Below are 23502 nucleotides of genomic sequence, written 5' to 3'. Positions count from 1 at the left end.
AGATGCGTAGTGGGTACCACGATTATCCAAAGAATGACGAAAAATGGCATAGTGGGTGCTTCGCTCTTCAGAAAAATTACGATGATCTATAGTGTAGTGAGTACCTTGCACGTGTACTTGTCACAGTTGCCCCAAGAGAGTCTACAAAGGCCGCTCTTCCAGCTTTCGCTGTGACTGTGCTGCGTGTTTTGCGCAAACCTGGCGATTTTTTTTTATCAGAACAGCAGTCTCGCACATCAGAGAGTACAGTCAAGACATGCTGCTTCTGAAATCGTGCTAACTCCCTTGACACAAAGCATTGAGCCCGCTAAAAAAATCGTAATTGACTTTCGAGAAAATAAATACTATGGCCATGGTTCCTCAATACTTTGTCAATGCTATGACTTTAAAGTGTATACTGGTTTGTGCTAGTTGGTAGGAATTCATGGTACAGTTACTTTCGCTCCCCTAAAGAACGTGTTTTACCCCTGTCCCACTTTCTTAAGAGGAGGGCAAGTAACTATCACAAGTCCAATGTTTTTTTTTATGATTACCGCAACTTCAAAGTTTTGCATAAAAAAAGCCGTTACGAACTGTTACGGAATATTTTAATTTCATTCCGGAACAGAAACGGAACGGAACTTTTTGCGGTGGAACGAAACTAAAACCGAAACGAAAAACATTTCGTTCCGACACCCTGCTGCCGAGCGTGTATGTACATGGTCTCTGGAACCAATGGAGAAGACAACCCACTAACAAGAGCGGCGGGGAGAATGACGGTGGAGAGGGAGACACTAAAAAGCGCTAGCTTCAGAGCCGGCCCGGCCGGGCAGTCATCCCCTGAAGAAGAGACCAAACGGGTCTCGAAACGTAGGGTCAGTTTTTTTTTTAAGTAAAAAGCTAAAGCCACTGATAATTTCACCCAGCCAGACAGATCGCTGTCGAATATGTTTATCTTTAAAACTGCATGAGTGTTTTCACTTCTATGCTCATTGGAATGCAGCTGCGTTTCAGCGCTGGGAAACAAACCCACGACCTTGTCGCTAGTTGCAAAGTCAAAGAGACACATTTCTTCCGCAATGTAAAATTAGTACCTCGACTGCTGAGAGGTAATGCTGACTGATCAATTGGCCTTGGCTTTACAGTTACCTTTAGTGTCCCTTTAAAATGAGCAGAAATGCCAGCCACGTATGTGCAAAAGTGCATCAGCCCCTTCCATACTGCACCATTGTCCTGAATACTGACCAAAAATGAATGAATTCTTCATCAAAATTATGCACCCCTGCGATGAATGGGGACATGTTTCAGAACTTCAAGTACGATCTGCCACGGACAGTGTTCATCTCTAGACACGAAACAACAGAACACACAATAACACAAGCAAACACGCAATAGTTACAACACTATCATTGCAACCTTCTCTCCAACATGCTTGAATTCTTCCACAGCAAGGTAACCCACTTTCACGCTCGCAGCCCAATGCAGTGCCCGCTGCCATCTGCCACAAGCACAACAAATACCGAGGCAAGCTAACTTGTCAATGGCAGTATGAGAAAAGGAAAAGTATCAGCGACAAGCTGAACTCACGCTTCGCTGTTTTTACAGGAAAGACGTGGTCGAGCCCAGCTCCACGGAAGGGTTAAATACGAGATTAGAAAAGAAACAGCACGACAGCATCCCAGTAAGGCAGACTGTTCTGCTGTACGGTGAATGTTGTTTCTGATGGGTAAAAAATAAACGCAACAGACAAACTTGAGCAAAGCAAACAAATGCAAAGAGAGGCATTACTCATGAGAAACAGCTGAACTTCAGCAACACAACATCGCAGCATTGATAATACTGCATAAAGAGCACTTGCAAAGACCTTCTATGCAATCAACAAAAATAGACAGTGATGTTTTGACTCTCCCCTCCAATTGTTAACTTCTTGTGCCACCCCTGATATACCTATAAATAAAACCTTTCAGGTTCACAGGTTACCATAGTAATCGTAATATAAAACAGAAAATATCCGACACAAGGAAAATAAGAACTACTTTCAGAAATGTGAATGCACGCAGTGCTAATGTCATAATTTGTTGGCTTTTCACCGGAGATAAACTTGGCTTTCCCTCATATTTCACAAATGCCCATGAGTCGCATCACGCTGAGGTTAGGTTTATGTTCTCAATCTTAGGAGCCTGCTGCCTCAACATATATGAGAAATATGGGGTGTTTTATTGCGGGGGCCACACAAATATTTTATAAAAATATTGGGCACCCGCAGTTTTGCACACAAACTCTACCTTGAGGCAGAAATACATTGTCCCAATTAAGGTTACATTGAAATGACTAATAAGCAAGAACTTGTTATAAACTTGAAGGCAGTAGCTTAATGGGAATGTTTTAGACCGTAACAATCTACGGCATACCAATTTCATAGACATCACGAACACTACCCACAATTTCGAATATTCATAGAATTTCAATGGCGATGCCGAAACAGATGAAACATGGCCACTCTGTTTCATCAGACCGGGACTTCCCATGACGAAGAAGTGACAGGCATTGAATGAACGCCTGGCGCGACTGTACGTTGTTGTGAAAAAACGAACCAGTATCCCTGCACGTCAAATTTGGTGCTTATCTCTTTCTTTCCTGCAGTGAGCTAGAAAATCAATTTCCACCTTTTCTTTCACTGTACGGCATAAAGCTCATGAGCAGCCACTGCAGCACTTCTTCATGCAGATAGGCAAAAGAATGCTTTGTGCCTATTTGTAGCTTAAAGAACACGCAAGCACCACACATCGCACAAAAAATAATAACATCTGGGGCTTTATGTGCCAAAAACACGATATTATTACACGGCACGCCATAGTGGAGGGCTCTGGAAATTTTCACCATCTGGTGTTCTTTAACGTGCACTGGACATCAGACAGTGTACAGACCTCTAGCATTTTGCCTCCATCGAAATGCGACCGCCGTGGCTGGGATTCAACCCGTGACCTTCGGGTCAGCAGCCGAGCGCCATAACCGCTACACCGCCGCGGCGTACATCGCACAAAGAATGAGCGGTCCACTTGTGTACTTCCCACGGCTTGCCATTTTTCTTGACCATATTATGTTTCAACGCGCCTTGGTTCAAATTTCGTCGCTTTCCCGTCACGGGTAGTTCCAGTCTGACATAACAGAGTAGCTGCTACTCCTGCATGCGTGGTGCACTCAATTTATACATCACCATTCAAGTTCGATGATGGGTGCTTCAAATTACTTCCTTTCTTCCCGATTCCTAAAATATAGATACGCCATAAATACTACTGCAGGCCTACAACTTTCCCATAAGCTCCTCAAGTTTATTGCAGTCACTAATTAACTATAGCTTTTTCTAATTAGTCGTTTCGATGTAAATGTACGTACGCCAAAATTTTTCCAGCTCGATGCAGAGTTCTTGTGCAAAGATGACAGGTGCCCGACTGTCACAGTTTTTATAAAAAATTTGTATTGCCTAAAAAAACACACACACTGTATATCCCTAATGAAGGAAGATAATTTTAAGGGCTTGTTTCTTTTGTTTGGCACAACATTAATGAAAACCAGCAGATAATGAGGCCAAGGAACGTATAGGGGACACTAATCGTGCTGTATAAAGTGTATCGTAGTAATCGTGATATACAGTAGATGTGAAGAAAGTAAAGCGGACGAAAAGACAACTTGCCGCCGGCAGGAACCGAACCTGAAGGTTGCAATTGCGTAGGCATGGCAACTGATGAAGTGCTAAAAGGAATACTGCGTTGTGCTTATGAGGAGCCGCTTCATCCCAGCTGAGCTTGAGCTACGTTGATGGAGATGAAGCCGTCCCTCTGATGATGATGATGATGATGATGTATGCAGATGAAGATGTACAAATGATGGTGACCTCTAGTGATGATGATGAGCCGGCCATGCGTCAAGCTCACAATATACCACTGGAACAGAATTGTTACACTACTGCAGCCATTGGTTGTTCTCAGGACTCTCTGCTTTGTCTGATTTTGGTGGCAGCACTGTCGACGCTGTGTGCCACCACCTCCCAGTGCACCACCTGCTTGAGGAACTCCTGCCCGCAGCGAGTCTTACGGCTCCTTCTGAGTCCATCCTTGAAAGGGACGACAAAGCTGTACTCGAGGCTCTCCCCAAGCTCGTACTGAAATGAAGAAACGGTGCAGTCGAGAATTACACGGAGAGAAAGAGAGGACGAAGCTTTACTACGGGTCAGCAGATGCCTAGGCCTGTTATTTCTGCCCCAGGTTAACAAACTTTACAGTCTAAAAAGAAAATAAGCGAGTAAAAAGAATGTCTTTTTATCCCACAACATTAGTTGTCATTTAGCCTGCGTGCCTTTCCTTTGATTACCAACACATTCCCATCACTTCCAGGTCACAAACGGCATGTACGTTATCAGCATGGCATAGCATTCTTGATAGAAAAGTGGTGAGCGCCAAGTTTTCAAGGAAGCAAATGCAAGCAAGCCAGATTAGAACTGTTGTTGTGGAACAAAAAGATGAACTTTTTACTCCATCTTTTGTTTTAAAGCACAATAGTTACTCTGACCTTTTTGGTAATGTGACGTAACTGCTACACCACCTGTGCCGATCTCACCTGCTCCATAGCCTGGTGAAGTCCCCGAAAGGCTGGCTCCGAGTCTGAGATGAAAGCCCTGCGTGACCCGTGTATGACAGCCGGCGGTCCAGCAGTGCAGTACGCTCCATACATGCAGTGGTCGGTCCGATAGTTCCACCGGCACGAGAACAGTAGCAGCCGTTCGGGGTGGGCGCTGAACAAGATGTTGAGGAGATCCTGGTCGCCCCAGGAGATGTCACGGCCGTACTTCTGCAGCAGCGGCCCCAGCCGCTTCTCCCAGCCAAACTCCCGCATGCGAGTCAGATTCATGAGCATCACGCCCGAGTTGACACCTGTGTTTGGTGCAGACAAGAAAATGAGCCAGGCAAGTTGTGATGACAATGTGTTGTCTAATGGCACAAGGGACGGATCTGACCAAAGAGCAACAGCACATGACTGCGAGTAGTTTTCAACGTAATAATGAGTGGTGAGTGGTATGCGCAATGTGGCCATATGGTGGCCTAAAAGTGTGTGCTGTACAGTGTGTAAATGAAACATATTTGTATTATGACTGTTGCAATGACACATGAAATGTGCAATGAATATAAAATGTGCAATGTGAAAGGACGGTGTACTAAAGCGTGTAAGCGCAATGCTACTGCCCCTGCCTTCAACGCAAAGCCATCAAGGCATATGGTATGTAGTACTACTGTTGCAACCAAGTCCTTAGATGAGTAGGTAAGCTATAAATCTTATGTGCCTATACCTTCTAAAAAGTAAGCTCTGAATGAGCTGCTCATGAGCTATTAGGGATTAAAGAAACACGCTATCAGATTAGGCTGGTCACTCTACATCAGACCTGCCAAGTACTGGGACACAGAATTAGGAAGACCCTGCCCGGGGGGGGGGGGGGGGGGCATTTTTTAAATTTTTTTGAACAAAAAAGCGCACCTTTCGGAAGGACATGGTCTCCAGGCTTTTCAACTGAACTACCTCTGCATTAGGCAGAGCAGGGTCTGTCGGGGAAAACTTGTGTCGCATGTAGTCGCACACTGTCACAAAGTAGTGCCGAACTGCCTCGAAGAGTTCCTGTTGTTCCTTGGGCTTTAGCTTGTCTTATTTTTGAACAAAGGTGGTGGTCGCCGACTTGGCCCTCCTCAAGAAGTCTTCCGTGTAGGTCTGGTTGTAGCAATGTCCAGCCTGGTCACACTTCGCAAGGAGAACATGTCCGAGAGTTTTGTCGGACATGGACGACCGAAATTCAGTTCTTGTTTTCCTAACAAGGCTGAAGAGACGCTCACACTCGGCATTGCTGTGTGGAATTGACAAAATTCCAAGCATCACCTCAGCAATTCGGCTGAACTTCAACCTTCCATCTGCAGTTCTCAAAATGCTTGCCCTTCCTCGATTCCACGATGCAGGGGAATTCAGATGTGTACTGCTTCAAAAACACCTGTAAGTACTGTTTTCGCTCCCGCTCTTTACTAAGAGCCATGGCTGACAGCAAACCAAGACACCAACACCACTGCTCCGAAGCACGCCAACTCAACCGCTAACAAAGCACAACATGGCGAACATCGCAAGCTCGATCAACTGAGTGATGGCGATGGCAGTTGGTTTTGATTAGTCTCACCAAAGTTGCCAGACCAACAGTAAATTTTCTGCTAAAAACGGCTAAAAATTTCCGCAAAACTACGTTTTTGCATGCTTCCCGGAAGATTTTTGCGTCAACCGTACAACCGTACAAAGGGGTCAAAATTCGTACATTGCACGGGTAATCCGGAAGACTTGGCAGGTCTGCTACATGCAAGTCATCAAGATACTAAAGCAACAAACACTCCTCTGATCAGGCAGCGTGTTAGATAAACAAGGAGTTGTCACTGACCAAGCCACAAGTAGCTGATGTTTGAACCCGCACAATACATTTGTTCAACTGTATCGATTATCCTGAAACATCACTTAACCTTTGACTTGGTCCGTGAGCACAACACTATTTTTATATTTGCGAGAGGCTGACCGCAAGCCAAGAAAACGAATGCAAGGTAAAGTAACCAATCACCCACTATGGTAGATACACACGCCATTCCTTACCAAGTGGTTGGTAGAAAGGGTGCCTGGCAAAACGGCGGTACCAGTTGGTGGCATAGTCCTCACTCTCGGGGGCTAATGCTGCCAGATGCGAGCTGTTCATGGCCGTGAAGTGTTTCCACAGTTCTTCGATGGGGCTCAGGAACAGGACGTCGGCATCCACGTAGATGACCGCGTCCACATCTGGCAGCATACTCTGCGAGTAATTCCCACAATACAGCATACAACAAAGGAAAGTGCACTTATGCGACATGAATCCAAATTGCTTTCTAACTGTCATTTAAAGGGGCCATGACACCCAATTCTCGATCATAATCTGGGTTGCACGGTTTAATCCTTGTGCATTCAAAAACAAACTGGCAAAATTTTAGCGCATTTGGCTGTGCACTTAATTTAATAATATACGTCCCAAAACCATGACATGATTACGAGGAAGGCCGTAGTGGAAGGCTCCGGAAATTTTGACCATCTGGTGTTCTTAAATGTGCACTGAGATCACACAGTACACGGGCCTCTAGCATTTCGCCTCCATCGAAATGTGACCGCTGCGGCCGGGATGTGCACTTAATTTATAACTGAATATATCTACAAACCCGCAAGCGGCCTGAAAGCTGGGAAACAGTGATGCACTCGTGAGTCGCGACGTAACAAGCTGCTTGCTGTGCGAGCGCCTGCATTCTGGTGAACAGCTTTGTTCAACTTGGCACTGAAATTGAACGATTTGCAGCGGCTGAAACAATGCCACCGCAGCGCAGCAGAAACATAATGACAGTGTGTGGTAAGCTGACTGGTTCGGTAAGAGAAGACATCTCCGCTCCATGGAGCACATGACGTCACACACCATGGCAAAATGGCAGTTGCCAGTGGTTGGCAGGGTTTATAGCTGGCACCTTGTAGAGCTTATTTCAGGCTGAAATATTCTTTAGAAGCCCTACTTCTATTTTTTGCTGAAGATCGCAAATGGTTAGGTAATCGTGTCATGGCCTCTTTAAGATAACGCACTAGCTGTTGAGTGTGCATCCATTCCAGTTGAATTTTGATGCTTCTCACAGGAGTGAACATAACTCGGCTGGTTGGTACATGATTAAGACGAGAACAAACAGCGCTGGACACTGGACAGTGAAAGAACGACAGACAGGGCACTGTTTGTCGCCCTGTGTTCGCAGTGCTGTTTGTTCCTGTCTTTTTCACAGGATTTCTAGGACGTCTTTTATTCAAAATTGAAGAGAAAATCTGTGTGTTTGGTGATCTTCAAGTTCAAACTTCCAAAGTGTGAGCCAAGTTTTGTTTATTTAACCCTTTACAGCACATTCTTGCATTTACACAACATTCCAAGGAATGGCAAATAAAACAAAAGGAAAGCCTGTTTGAAGCCACCTGTACATGTTGCATTTCCACAACATTGCTTTGAAAAAGGCAACGTCTTGTGTTGCCATCAGTAATCATCCCGTGCAACTATATTTTGAAAACATCCAAGGCAGACGTTGCACGCTCCAGCATGCAGTGAAACTGCCAATTATAAGTGTATTGCTTAATGCGATAAAGCGCAGCAAAAATTCTTAAGCTCTGCTACACATCCTCCTGATTGTGCAGATTCCAAAACACATTGTCATTTCATAATTGTTTGTTGCTGTCAATGGAACGCTGCTATGTTGCGCAAATACAACAACGTGTACATGGGGTTAGTTTTCAGAAATGGAAATGGGCCCTAAATGCTACTATGGCAGAGTAATTCCTTGTGATAGTGAAGACGGCGACCTTCCGGGACTGACGATGACCGCGACTGTAAATCCATTTCGATTCAACATGTGTACAGCATGTTCTTAGGTCAATTTCCAAATTTTCTAATCGTCTGGCGTATTCGCGCTACCGTGTCGCTTCGTCCTGGGTGTACCCTCACATCTCTGCTTCTAAGTTCTAAATTTTGAGCTACACTGCTAAAACACTGTGCAACGTGGTGGTGTTTTATTACACGTTCAACTCTGACCCGAGTTCCCTCCTCTCACGTGCTCGCGATCCTCTTCCTCTTCGTTCCTTGACCGAGCCCGGAACGTGTAATAAGAGTAGTTCTGCCTGCTCTAAAGCTACACAGGCTTTGTTTAGGCTGCGGCTGCATTTACCTCTATTTTGCCACAAATTTTATTCATTTTGCTGCAATCTGTTTCCTCCTCCCGAGGTCTTCCGAGCCATAATACAACGGGCTCGACACATCGCCAGAATTATCCTAGGTACCCCGGACTAGGGGTTCCTCCCATGCTCCTCGCTCGATTCCAATATTAATAATCATGATGTTTTACTCTCTCTCCTTCCAATAGTTCAACCTGATGTGGAAAGGCGCTGCAAGTTTCCTGGCTGCATGGAAAGCTCCATAACGAACTGCTAGAAGTGTGGAAATGAGCTTTGTTCAACAAGAGCAATTGCTTTCTTTTGTACCACACTACAACACGAGTGCACCCACTCATTGTCATGTGCAAATAAATATTTGAGTTCAAATTGCACTGACTATCTTTCCCCTTCAACCAGTTCTTTACTTGCTCACTGTTGCAAACTTGCAACATACCTTTTTTCTGCTTGTACAAACTGTAAAAACCAACAAAATTTACTTTTAATGGTAGTACAGTTGAAACCCGCAATAACGAAATCAGCGGGGAAAGTGCAAAATTTCGCTCTTGCGGGAATTTCGTTGGTGCGAGAATGCGGCAGAAAAGACATGGAATTTACAAAAAAACACATTTCATTTCCAAAAGTCAGTAAGTTTGCTTTGACGGGCCTTAGCATGCAGCAATTTCATGCCTCTAGATCGGGAATCTCGTTTGCCACGGCACAAAGTTCGCCTCATGCACTGGTCAGTGACGGCGGCACTGCGCTGTCACCAGTACCATCATCAAGTGCGCCTACAGGCGAACCTTCTTCCAGCTCCGCTGGATCAGCGCAGAATCGTGGACAGCGAGCCGCACGCAACGCCGAATTCTTCGGCGATGTCCATTTTTTTGCTGCCATTTTCAACCTCACTGATGATGGCAGCCTTATCTTCCAGCGTGATGAACTTCCGCTTTTTCGTTGGAGGCGGCATCTTCGCAGGCAGCGAAATCGGACGAAGCATTTGCAACACACAGTTCACGTTGCACCAAGCGACCAAGCAGACGCTTCACAAATGGCTCCACACACCCAACCATGTGCGCGCAAAGCCGACAAAGCCAAGCACAGAGCCAAGCCAACGAACAAAACTCCATGAGGAATCTGGATTTGGCTACGTAGTCCGCGATAACGAGCAGGTGTTTCAGCAAGCCATCATCATCATCATTGTCACCAGCTTTGTTTTTTTGTAAACAATGATGGCGGCTGCTTCTCAAGTGCACTGTAGCAATAGTTTTGCAGAATTTAAGTGCAGCATGAATGCATTTCAGCAGTTTTCGAATGTAGTTAATGTTGCGAGAGTAGATTATTTGCGCACTCATGTTTCAGAAATTTCGTTAATGAGGGACTGCGGTATGAATATCTTTCGTAGTCACGAGTTACGAAATGCATTGACTGCTATGGGCATTCGCCGGTGCTCCGAAAATATTTCGTTGCGGTGAGAATTTCGTTCCCTCGGGATTTCGTTATCGCGGGTTTCGACTGTACAGCTATTGTTATGCTTCCGTGCTACTCCACGAATAATACTATGGCGAAACAAAATATTGTGCAGTAAAGGGTTAAACCTCTAGCTCCTTAATTATTTTTCACTAAAAAAAACAGCACGAAAGTACCAACTGTTATTTTTTTGTGGTCCATGGAATCAATACATTCACCAAGTGCAATAAATGCAGTAGGAAGTTAGCTTCCCAGCCTTGAAGTGGAAAATAGTAACTGTAGCGCCATATGTGCATCAAAAAGAACTAGACACGTGAACTTGGCTATCATGTTTGGGGATAGAAATTGGGACATTTTGCCAAAGAGGATGTCAATAGGTGCAAGGTAGTGGGTGTGCAAAGCATGTGAAACTGCTGAGCTTAAGTATTCGGCAAGTTGGTACATCTGCATCTTTACACACAGGGCAAACAAAACAACAAGGTCACCAGAAGAACAATGATCACATTTGCAACCCATTCTGCAGCTTGTGGTTGCGTGGCCACTTTTGATTCCACAAGAATTATGTAGAGAAATAAAGATGAAAAAGCCAGCCTTATTTCAGAAGTCTATCGAGTCACTAGGTATGACGATAGGTGCGTTAGCACGGCATCACTTATGCTGCACAGCAAAGAAACTATTTCTTGACTTATCCAATTGTTGATCTTCTCTATCTAATGTAGACAAGCGCCAGTCCCGTCCTCTCTGTCTGTCCGTGTGTTGCTTTGCGCTACAATTTTTTCCTTCAGAAGTCATGAACCAACTAGCCCAACAAAACGTATTGCTAAGCTAATGTATAGTCATCAGGAATACAAGCTGGAACAATGAAATTACCTTTTAAAGGCTGTAGCGGCTAAGCACAGTCAGCAAGCTCAAAAGTGTTCGTGATACTAAATGCTCAAGCAGAAACGTATCTCCCGCAATTCAGTACCTCACATTCACATCAGTACAATACAAACAGTCATCGAATAAACATGAATTTAATGTCCCAGCTCATAATTCCCACCACAGTAGATCTTTCTCGTTACATTTGTGCACAGCAGCTGATGGTGGGCCAGGAGTGTTGGTGTACGCATGTGCGAGTTTTCCAATATGTTTGCTTTCTGCATGAATAAAACCTTCACTCATGAGTCAGTGTTCATGTTGTGTTCTTCCAGTGCACTAGTTTTGTATGTGCTGTGTGTAAAGCTGTGCTAAGCTGGTCTACGGAAGGCAGTGTTAAACTCACATCAGCAAATATTGTTTTCTTCATCCTCAGCCACTGTTAGTACAGTGGCTGTCCACCAGAAGATATCTGTTTCAGCTATTAGCATCAGTATCAACAGCGAAGTTATGTGCATATCTATCATGAACATAAAGATAACAATATGGCTGATAGAGCTGGTGACGTGTGCCGTGAGAAACAAAAGACAAACATGCGAAATGAAATGGCGCATGGTCTTCATGACTCACGGGAAGAAACAGCCGTTGAGTGGCACAAGGCTTGAAGAGGGACTGCCACTTTTCGGGTTCCGGTTCTGGAAATTTCACCGGGGACACCTTGTAACCCACTCGCTTCAGCACGCTTTCAGGCCACGATGAGATCTAGCAAGAGGAGATAATGCGATGAAAACAAAGTTCATGAATTTGCATAACACGGGAAAGAGTAAGATCAATTGAAGACTCTCTGCACAACACTCCGATTGAAAGGAAGGACCTGTGATGTTCAGGTTTCTCTCAGGCGGCATCTGCAGTGGTGGGTTGCGGACGTCACAAAATGAAACAAAGTTGGCTGAGAATGGTCACCTTGGCCGATAAGTTATCAATTTTGGAAAGTCACTCGTCGACTGATTGTTCATTTATGTGGATGGAGTCTCAAAGCTGCTGAACCAATCAGTGGCCCCCGGAGAGGGATGTCGGGAACATGCTTTACAATTATTTCACGTGGTGGTGCGAGGGGTTGTCAAATGACACAAACTGGAAGACATTTGAGTGTGGCGATATGCAAAAGTTTAAAATTCGTGCTATCAGATCACAGAATGCTTCAAAACAGGAAAGTGACTCGCGACAACAAACAAAACTGAGTGCCAAAAGCATGACAAAGATCGTAGTGCTCCAACGATGCACTCCTATCTCTGTCCACCAAAAACTGGCATTGCTTCTATGTGTATGCAGTGGCCCGAACAAAATGAAAAGCAAAGTTCAAGCTACGAGATCCGGGTTTTCTTTCTTTTCTGGTCGCATCTTGTGTGCAAATGAAGAGCAATGCCTACAATGCTGCAGCCAGTGCTTTTCATGCCACCAGTATTCTGAGATGTTCGTAACTACCAAGGTGCAGTTTGCTCTTGAGCTGTGCCATAGCAACACATCGCTCCAGGTTCTCGTTAGAATAGTGTATAGAAGCTCCAGCGTAAAGTTAATACTTGCTACTGCTTTCACCGCTTCACCTCTTCGACCGAAACAGCCAAGTTTTTCCAAGAATTGCGATTCTGGGTTTTATTTGGTTACACCTTTTTCGACAGTAATGCACCCTGCACTCAATGAAATGCAAAGAAACCAACCGCTTGTCGCAGGCGTTCCCTGTTCTCGTCGTCGGCGAAAAGCAGGAGATCCACGGGCACCGTTGTGAAGGCCACTGCCGACTTGATGTTGGTCAGAGTCATGTTCAGCAGTCCCTTGCATGTGACCACCACCAACTTAACTCGCTCCCTGCACAAAGCAGTGGCCACGATGGAATAGCAGCAAGATCAGCATCACAATCGGTTTGGGCTGGTTACTTAGTGCTCTGGAATTTGTACAAAGCTGGCATCCTTTGATTCAGCTCCTTTCATGCAGTGTCATTTCAGTGATGTCATCTGTCAACTGTTATAACACTTACACTCACCTTAGGTTAATTTATTTAAGAAACATTCCAAAACCAGCAGGGCTCTTAATTGGGGCAGCATAAATTCAAGGACAAAAGTGCCCTGCTCTCATGAGCATGGCTAGCCACTGCATAGCCGTTTTTGAACCGTGAATGCTGCAAAGCTGCACATGCGAGCACTTCATGAGACTGTGAAGAGCCCATTTGGACATGCCAAACAATGGCCAGTGGCAGGGCTTTCCATTCTAAGAAATGTTTTTTTTTTTTTCATGCGTCCGTTGTTTTATTCAGAGGCCACGCAAATCAAGCCTTGGTTAAAGGTGAACCACCAGCACATAGTTAATTATAATGCTGTCGTCTACATCCCTTGAAAAGCTAATATGCTGTCATAGATGCGTACACGGCTCCACACCTCACTTAAAAGTGAACTAAATGCTGGCAGAAGTTCTGGCTCATGGTAATTACTCCCGTGCCCTAAATGAATCAACTCTTCATCTTCCCTACTGTCGTATGAACATTGATGGGGCACACATGAGCATCACATTTACGTTAGCCTCCCTGCCATCACAATAAATGCCATGTGTCAGCCAGTCTAGTAGCTGCGACAAGTCTGATCTGATACAATCTGATCAAGTTAACAATGACCAACCTTTATTCGTTGACCAGAATGTCAAAACTTAGAGCCTATGTGGATGCAGTATACTTGTGATTCTGTTGAACGCCTGTGTGCTTGAGTGGCATAGCCAGGGGGGCATTGGGGGGGGGGGGTGCTGATAAGGGGTTCCCACCCCCCCCCCCCTGCAGAAATGGTTTCATTTTGTATGTGCATACATGCAAACACCCGCATGAAGGGAAAAAAAAATGTCAAACCCATCCCCACCCAGAAAAATTTTTTCTACGCCCCTTGTGTGTTTCTGTTACCTTGCTTTGCGAGATAAGTGAGCACTCCTAAACAAAGCAGCTCGTCGAGTCATAGTTGTGTGCTCTACATTTACCATGCTGTTCCTATTCGATGCGTTAATTGGAGCCTGAAACTCGCGGCCTTGGCCCAGCTGAGCTATGCGAAGGCACACTCGAATACTGCGCTTTGCGCGATCCAGACATCACAGTGCGGTCGGGAACCAGCAATAAATCTGACCACAAGCACAAAGCACAAACAAGGAAGCACATCACACATCGACTATATCAGAGCCGAACTCACGTAGGTGCTTCCCCGGTGACAGTAGTCGCACTCGGTTGCGGCCGGGATTGAGCCACGCTCTGAGATTTCTTGGCTTTCGGAAAGTCCACCGGCGCATTCGTCCAAAGGTTATTATATTCATATTTCAATAAGCACACGGCGACGAGCACAGAAACGACGAACAGGCACCTCACGAAGCACACCGTCCTCTGTCCGGCCATCAGAGAGTCTCCGCGCTGAAACGGTCTTTCAGAAAGTCCATGTCCGTATCACTCCGAAGAACTGCAATACTTTAACGAGGCGGGCTTGCGGCTTCATTCGGTGACTTGACTAGAGTGCCGTTTTGCAATGACATTCGCCAAGCGGAGCTATGACGTTGCGTCGACCTATCGAGCGCGCTGTCATTTCTTCGATCAGCGCACCTCGTTCCGTGCGCGCTAGGTATCAGCGAGGCCTGCGCCGAAATGTAGGCCATAATCGTAGCGGCGAGCGCCACGCATCATATGTTAGCTGTCGCACGCATAGCGTTAACGCCAGAGTTTCTTCGTCTTGTGGTAATGACACAACGACGACGCTGGCTGGCTCGTACTACGGACCGACGGTTTGTTGACACTACGATGAACGGAAACGGAAAGAGTGCCGTCCGCTGCGCGTTTCGACGGAGACCAGAGCAGGGCTTGAAATTGTATCGCGATACGATACAAGATACTCAGGCAAGAAGTATTGGAGATACAGATACAAGATACTGCCGCAAAAATTGTTTGCGATACAATACTTGGCGATTGTAGACAACAGAATAGAGTGCAGCTTTATTCTGTGGACCAGACCACAAAATAAAGTGCAGCCTTATTTTGTGGACCACAAATAAACTTGCGCGCTGTGGGCTGTGCAGAATGTACTGTAGCCCAAGCAGCCATAGGCGTGCGCACAGGGGGGGGGGGGGGGGGCGGCCGCCCCCCCTAATCACCTAAGAGGAGGGGCGCAAAATCTGCCTCGTACATTGGCCCTTCTAGTCTGGTCCAGAGAACAGGCACTGTTAATGCCCTCAAAAGGAACTTGTTATTGTGAACGGAAGCAGCAAAACGTAGGCGTATAATGATAACAAATGACAGCGGTTCTAAAGTTCCGTGAGCCTGATCTATCGCGTGTGGAACACTAAAGTCACTTTCACCACAGTACGTTTGTGTCATGTGAAAAAGTGCACTAACATTTGCACGGGACATGACATGACAAGAACTTTATTGGAGACCTGAGGAATTCGAATCTGGGGAGCCGCACGGGAGATTCGAATTTTGAGCAATCCTTCTGAATGGGCGCGGCCATAAATCACCCATAAAAGAACGCTAACGGCACCGCGAAAAGAAAACAATAATAACAAATGACAGCGTGTATAAAATTTTCTGGCCTTGATCCATCGAGTACGCAGCGCTTAAGCCACTTTCGCCGCAGTACACCTGTGTCAGGCGAAAAAAAAAAAAAAACGCGCAATAAGATTGGCGAGAACCTACTAGTTGTCACTGGGCACAGCACACTCTGTCACTTAATTAGATACACTTGCACGCGCCGTATAACTACGAGTACTTGTATGATCGTCAACGTCTGAAAACTTTACAGAAACAGCTAAAGTAGCCCCTTGCCAATCTCAGTGCACTTTTTTTTGCACATTAATGCACTGTGGTGAAAGTGACTGAAGTGTGTCCTGACCACGTCCTGACGCGAGAGATCAGGGCCAGAGTATTTTAGTAGTGTAACCTTTTGTCGTTATGATTCTCTTCTCGCGGAGGCGTTGACGCTGTTCTTAAGGAGATGTGTGGATGTGTTCGCACAATCGGGTAGATCGCTCAAAATTTGAGTCTCCCGTGCAGATCACAGTGCACATTTTCTTTTTGCATGACACAAATGTACTGCGGTGAAAGTTACTTAAGTATTCCGCACTCGATAGACGAAGTCCAGAAATTTTTAGAACCGCTGTCATTTGTTATTATACGCCTTCTTTTTGCTGCTTCAATTCACGACAAGTTTACCTGCATTGGCATGTCAGACCAGCAAGCATGCCAAAGGTGGGCTTCACCTTCGTATTTCGAACCTTTCACGCATAAGCGTCTTCCATCTCGCGTACTATGCCCGGAAATGACCTCCTTGGTCCGGACTTATTCACAAAGCTGCGAGCGAATATTGCGATTCGCGAGAGAAGCTGTCGTCAAGAGAGGAGGGCGCAGTGCTTATTCTGTGAATTCAGTGCTGGGCAGTATCGAAGATACATGTATCTTAGATACTATCTTAGATACTCTTTGGGTATCTTGTATCTGTATCGCGATACGTCTCGCAAGACGTGTATCAGTATCTGTATTTCCGATACATTGAAGAATGTATCGTGTATCTTAAGATACAAGATACTGAGATGGCACCATCACCGCGCGAAAAATAAGCGTTGGCTGAGTGCCTCTTCTCAAGCTGATACTGCTGCCACTAATTCACCAGAATAAAACTAGGCAGTGGCATTATTTGATCTTTCCACCAGAGTTTTCTAGCGAGGATAGGCGGTGAACGTTGAACGTCCCTAATGGTGGAGCAGAGTCACGTGGTGGCACTCGCGTCGTCTCGATAGACAAGCGCGCGAACGTACGCCCAGCCGACCTTTTGTTTTCTCGCACCTTTATTTTTTCTTTTTAGTTGTGTCAGTACCGTGACACTTGGCACTTAGCAAATGTCCTGTACCGCCTACTCCAATGCGCGTGGCGTCTCTCGCACACATTCTGATGCCGCTGTGGTGTCATTGTCGAAGTTTTTCTTGCGTGGTGCTTCGTTACGAAATCTGAAGAATACAAGCAAGGGGGATTGCTATGCATCTAGTGGCTTTCACACATCGGAGGTTTGAAGGATCTCGTGGATGTAAGTTTGACTAACATACACTAAGTTTAACCTATATGCAAATAATATTCCAACAGATATAGCACCACCAGTACCGGTGCTGGATCTATCACAACAAGCATTCACATAACCGCTGTATTGGCGTATGTCTCTTTTTTTCTTTTATTCAAAGAGTTCTTGAAATCATAATTTGATTGTTAGCAGAAGTTATTTCTGAGCTGTCCTTCTTTTACAACCCATACATTACATATGATTCTATATAGTTTTTTCTGTATGGTCTGCTTATTGCAATATGCCTTTAACGTACTGACAAGGTAAGCTCTCTGATTTATTCTTGCTTTTAAGTGTCTGCGCCATTTCTGCTACTGTTTACATACTTATAGTCCACTTGAATTTACTGTTATATAAAGGCGATGTTGAGAGCAAATATATAATAATCTGGGCGCGCCTGGCGTATACAGCAATAAAAACTGTTTACTACTAAGTAATATCGCGAAATTGAGTTTCCATTATAATAACACAAGTTATTAGAAGCAATTTTAAATATTCTAGCAAATGTATTGGAGAAGCATTGTTATACCAAATGCTCCGTTTTTCTCATGAGCGTCCGAACGAGTCGTTTTACGCTATTTTCCATGGGCACTGAATTTAATTTTCATAGTTTCTACGGGTTACCCGCCGCGGTGGTCTGGTGGTTCTGGTGCTTGACTGCTGACCCGAAGGTAGCGGCGGCCGCATTCCGATGGAGGGAAAATGCTATAGAGGCCCGTGTGCTTGTATTAAGGTTTTAGAACCCCAGGTGGTCAAAATTTCTGGAGCCCATCATCACAGCGTCTCTCATATTCATTTCGTAGTTTTGGGACGTCAAACGCCACAATTATTATACGCTCTTGTGGGTGCTGCCTGTATCGTGTTTCTATGCTTATTCTCTGTGGTTGATACGCAACCGTTTTTCTATATTACTTAGATATTTTTGTTTTCCTTGTTCAGGCTTCCCTAAATTCTTTTACTGTTACTAATCACCAGGTAATCGGAGCTAAAGTCGCATTAGTCTGAATAGCGGCGGTGTCCTCTACAATACGTCTGATTCGTTTCTAGGCGGCACATGTTCTTGGTGACGTACACCTGTCCCGTGATCCGTTATTGCGAAAACCGTAATACGTTTCGGGCAAGGTCCACACACTGGTATTTGCACCATCGTGCGGAGGCTTCTTATTGAAGTTCACATTATTACATGACAACCAGCTAGATGGTGCGCAAGCAGAGCAGCTACTCCCATCAATTACAAAAGCGACAAGCAAAAACCGTTATCATCGAAGTGTATAAAGAGCTGTCATGTTAAGCAGCTAAAGCAACGCCAATAAGTTGTTTCGGAATGAAACTATATCATGAGCAAGAAGTACAAAACATTTGAGATACTCACAATACATTCATTCAAATGAAACAATAATGGTCGAAGTTAATAAATTTTCAAGCGAACATTTTCGTGCATAGGCATTTAGTGCTACCAGGCCCGTAGCCAGGAATTTTATTTGGGGGGGGGGGGGAGGGGCCCAATTGCTGAAAACCTTGACTATTTGAGAAAAACACCTATATTATTTGTTTTTGGTAAAAGCACGTACTTCACCAAAATTACGGGGGGGGGGAGGCGAGCACCTGCCCCCCCTCCCCCCCCCCCGCGGCTACAAGCCTGTGTGCTACATTATATAGATATATAATAACAAATTTGCGAATGTATCGAAGTATCTTAAGATACAATTGGAATGTATCGTATCGGATACAATCAGTGTTGCAGTATCTTGTATCTGTATCTCAAATACTTCTAGCCTGAGTATCTTGTATCGTATCGCGATACAATTTCAAAGTATCTTTGCCCAGCCCTGTGTGAATTAGACCACAGAATAAACCCTACCAATTTGTGAGAGAAACCCGTCGTCAAGAGAGGTGGGCTGTTTGGGCTACAGCGATGTTGGTGCGCACGGTCCACAGCACAGGTCTCTTTGGTGTGGTCCACAAAGTAAAGCTGCACTTTATTTTGTGATCTAGTCCACAGAACAAAGCTGCAGTTTACCCTGTGGTCTGGTCCACAGAATAGATTTGGACCCTATTCTGTGGTCTGGAGCGCTCAGAAACCGTCGTCAAGAGAGGTGGGCTGCTTGGGCTACAGAACATTTCTGCACAGCCCACAGCGCGCAAGTTTATTGTGTGGTCCACAAAATAAGGCTGCGCTTCTGTGGACCACACGATAAACTTGCGCGATGTGGGCTGTGCAGAAATGTTCTGTAGCCCAAGCAGCCCACCTCTCTTGACGACGGTTTCTGCGCACCAGACCACAGAATAGAGTCCCAACCTATTCTGTGGACCAGACCATGGACCAGACCACAGGGTAAACTGCAGCTTTGTTCTGTGAACTAGACCACAAAATAAAGTGCAGCTTTATTTTGTGGACCACACCAAAGAGACGTGCTATGGACCGTGCGCACCAGACATCGCTGTAGCCCAAACAGCCCACCTCTCTTGACGACGGGTTTCTCTCACAAATTGGTAGGGTTTATTCTGTGGTCTAATTCACAGAATAAGCACTGCGCCCTCCTCTCTTGACGACAGCTTCTCTCGCGAATCGCAATATTCGCTCGCAGCTTTGTGAATAAGTCCGGACCAAGGAGGTCATTTCCGGGCATAGTACGCGAGATGGAAGACGCTTATGCGTGAAAGGTTCGAAATACGAAGGCGAAGCCCACCTTTGGCATGCTTGCTGGTCTGACATGCCAAAGCAGGTAAACTTGTCGTGAATTGAAGCAGCAAAAAGAAGGCGTATAATAACAAATGACAGCGGTTATCAAAATTTCTGGACTTCGTCTATCGAGTGCGGAATACTTAAGTAACTTTCACCTCAGTACATTTGTGTCATGCAAAAAGAAAATGTGCACTGTGATCTGCACGGGAGACTCAAATTTTGAGCGATCTACCCGATTGTGCGAACACATCCACAGATATCCTTAAGAACAGCGTCAACACCTCCGCGAGAAGAGAATCATAACGACAAAAGGTTACACTACTAAAATACTCTGGCCCTGATCTTTCGCGTCAGGACGTGCCCAGACGACACTCGACGTCCCGAGGTCGTCCTCAAATGGTACAATCGTCCTCGCACATTTCTCGATGTCCTTCGTACGTATTGAGTACGACACGAGCTGGTTTGACCCGGAAACGTCTTTGCGAGTGCTTTCTGAGGACAGTAAGTTGTCCTGAAAAGGTTCTTCCAGATACCTTTTGGGAATGACAAAAGCAATATCGAGAGCGCGCTAACAAGTTGTCCTGAAAAGGTTCTTCCAGGGACCTTTTGGGGATGACAAATGCAATGCATGCACTGAGCGCTTACATATGATTCCTCGCGTCCTTTTCACACTAAATAGATGCATATCATATGTGAAAATTTTCTCAGCACGTTTGTTTCACACAGTCATTGCATATTTTTGCCTCGTTGCTTCTCTTTTGGTTGAAAAGCTTCAAATTACGCGTTTCGCTTTCTGAAACACAAGTAATTAATCATCTTGGGTATCGCAGCTGATATTGCGAAAGAGAGAGAGAACTGGTCAGGAGACACTTCAGTCACTTTCACCGCATTGCATTAATGGCGTGCAAAAAAAGTGCACTGAGATTGGCAAGGGGCTACTTTAGCTGTTTCTGTAAAGTTTTCAGACGTTGATGACCATACAAGTACTCGTAAATATACGGCGCGTGCAAGTGTATCTAATTAAGTGACAAAGTGGGCTGTGTCCAGTGACAATATAGTAGGTTCTGGCCAATCTTATTGCGCTTTTTTTTTTGCTTGACACAGGTGTACTGCGGAGAAAGTGGCCTAAGCGTTGCGTACTCGATGGATCAAGGCCAGAAAATTTTATACGCGCTGTCATTTGTCATTATTGTTTTCTTTTCGCGGTGGCGTAAGCGTTCTTTTACGGGTGATTTATGGCCGCGCCCATTCAGAAGGATTGCTATGCGTGAAAGATTACAATGTTTTGACATATGCCAGTATTGATATCAGCCGCAGATAAACTTGTTATTGTAAACGGAAGCAGCAAAACGAAGGCGTATAATGATAACAAATGACAGCGGTTCTAAAATTTCGTAAACCTGATCTATCGCGTGCGGAACACTAAAGTCACTTTCACCACAGTACGTTTGTGTCATGTGAAAAAGTGCACTAACATTTGCACGGAACGTCGAGCACATATTGAGAGCCGCGAGAGAAGCTGTCGTCAAGGGAACTCGAGCGTTGGCAAATCGAAGTCTCCATGGGGTGGGTTCAGTTCCTTCTGAGGGCATTAACAGTGCCTGTTCTGTGGACCAGACCACAGAATGAACCCTCGCAATTTGTGACAGAAAACCGTCGTCAAGAGAGGTGGGCTGCTTGGGCTACAGAACATGTCTGCACAGCCCACAGCGCGCAAGTTTATTGAGTGGTCCACAGAATAAAGCTGCACTCTATTCTGTGGTCTGCTCCACAGAATAAAGCTACACTCTATTCTGTGGTCTGGACCACAGAATAGTCACTGCGTTTTTAAAACTCCCATAGGGAGTTTCTAACCACGTGACACGCACGTCACGACCAAACATACTTTTTAAACCTCCCGTAGGGAGTTTCTAACCACGTGATCTAAAACTCCGTGGGTAGTTTAACAAGGTCATGTCGTTCATAAACTCCCTCATTAAGCAAGGGGCGTTTTACGACAACATGTGCCGACTTCACTCCGCTACCAGGGAGTAAATGATTGGGGCATGGGGGTTTTCGGGGCTCATATGCTGGAAAAGCTCCCATCTCGGCTAATTTTTGCTTACAGTGTGCACGATCTCCACGGGGGCCTCGCCCGAGGCCGCCGCCAGAGCTTTGATCCGCTCTTGAGTGCGAAGAACTGTCACTCTACAGACATCCGGAGCATGGCTTGCATGGGTCACTTTTTTCGAGACGACCTTGTGACTACCTTCTCCAGGAAGGTCGGTGGTCATTCTAGCGTTGCGTTCACCTCGCTTCTCGCACCTCCAGTAGTGTCTGGAACGTACTTTTTTGTCAAGCACGTAAGCATAACCGCCTTTGCAGCTAAGTTTTGTTTTTCCCTTCTGGGAGTAGTAGTAGTAGTATCCTCTACTGCATGGCTCATACCGACTCTGGGGGATTGGCCAAGAAGTCATCTTATGAAAAAAAAATTTTTTTAAGTATTTTGAGTATTGAATGCTGATGCTAATAAATAGTAATACGTATACAAAAACAACGTACGCATCAATGAAATAGTGCAATAATAGTTTTTCAAACATTCAGATCAGACACTTTAATCGTTGTCCCAAATAGGAATTAGAATAAAATTAAGAAGAAGAAGCACAATAAATATAAAACAATATTAAAACTTTTGTTTTCTATTATAATAATACTTATACAAGCGGGAATTTAAAGTCGTATTCGTTTTGTTTCGTGAAGGTATCTACACACGGCATCAAACGCATTCCTGTGGCTGAAGCCCAGAGTTGAAGCACCGAAGGTAAGCACATTGTCAATTGTGAAGTTCAGCCCCAGTTTAGCGAATGGGATATCAAGAAGTCTTTTTCTGAGTAATCTGTATCTGCGACATGATAAAAAGTAGTGCTCTATTGATTCCATTTCTAAACAAAAGTGACATAGGGGCGACATCGCCAGACCAGCCCTGTGCGAATATAGATTTAACGGGGGCACACGACATCGTAGTCTAGTTACTAATACTTCCAATTGTCTAGTATGACACCACTGGATCTTCCACGGAAATTTTAAATGACTAAATTCTGTCCTACTGTTATTAATTCCATGGCGTCTGCACGTAGTGAAAATTTTCTATATCTAATCGCAGTTATACTGGCCACTACAGGAAGGACATAAAAAATTGGACCATTCAATGCAGCTTGCGCTAGTGAGTCAGCCATTTCATTTAATTATAATCCAGAGTGGCCAGGTACCCATAATAATTTTAGGAGCTTCAGCTGTGGAGGAATTAGCGTCAGGAATGTCTTTAGGGCAGGTGATTTTGATGAAGCTGTAAGGGACGTGCATACTGGCATGGAATCTGTTATTATTATTGCGCTATGGGCGTTCAAAGCTAATTTACGCAGGGCTAGAATAATTGCCAAGAGTTCAGCTTCAAAAATGGGGGTGAAGTCCGGTAGTCTTAATGAAAATGACCACACCACACCACAACACAACACCCCACCACACCACACCACAACAGCGTCTTCTTCCATTTCCATGGACATAACTGCCGCGCATTGCTGCTGCTTCTGTGCTCCGAACGCTGGACAGCGCTGCTTTTTTTTCCTGCTGACCCATAAG

General features: G+C 45.1%; 1 protein-coding gene across 1 annotated transcript; it reads right to left on the bottom strand.

Annotated features, from left to right (window-relative positions):
* Positions 1 to 413: 413 nt before the first annotated feature.
* Positions 414 to 15051, bottom strand: LOC119390503 (glucoside xylosyltransferase 2). Its single transcript, XM_037658110.2, has 6 exons — positions 14298 to 15051; positions 12795 to 12942; positions 11707 to 11838; positions 6649 to 6841; positions 4597 to 4910; positions 414 to 4141 (listed from the first exon to the last, which is right to left on the bottom strand). Exons 1-6 carry the CDS (start codon positions 14495 to 14497, stop codon positions 3965 to 3967), a joined length of 1164 nt encoding a protein of 387 aa, XP_037514038.1. The 5' UTR covers positions 14498 to 15051; the 3' UTR covers positions 414 to 3964.
* Positions 15052 to 23502: the final 8451 nt, after the last annotated feature.

Source organism: Rhipicephalus sanguineus, chromosome 4 (assembly GCF_013339695.2).
Source record: "Rhipicephalus sanguineus isolate Rsan-2018 chromosome 4, BIME_Rsan_1.4, whole genome shotgun sequence".
Taxonomy (NCBI): domain Eukaryota; kingdom Metazoa; phylum Arthropoda; class Arachnida; order Ixodida; family Ixodidae; genus Rhipicephalus; species Rhipicephalus sanguineus.
This window is presented reverse-complemented; position numbering and strand designations above follow the sequence as displayed.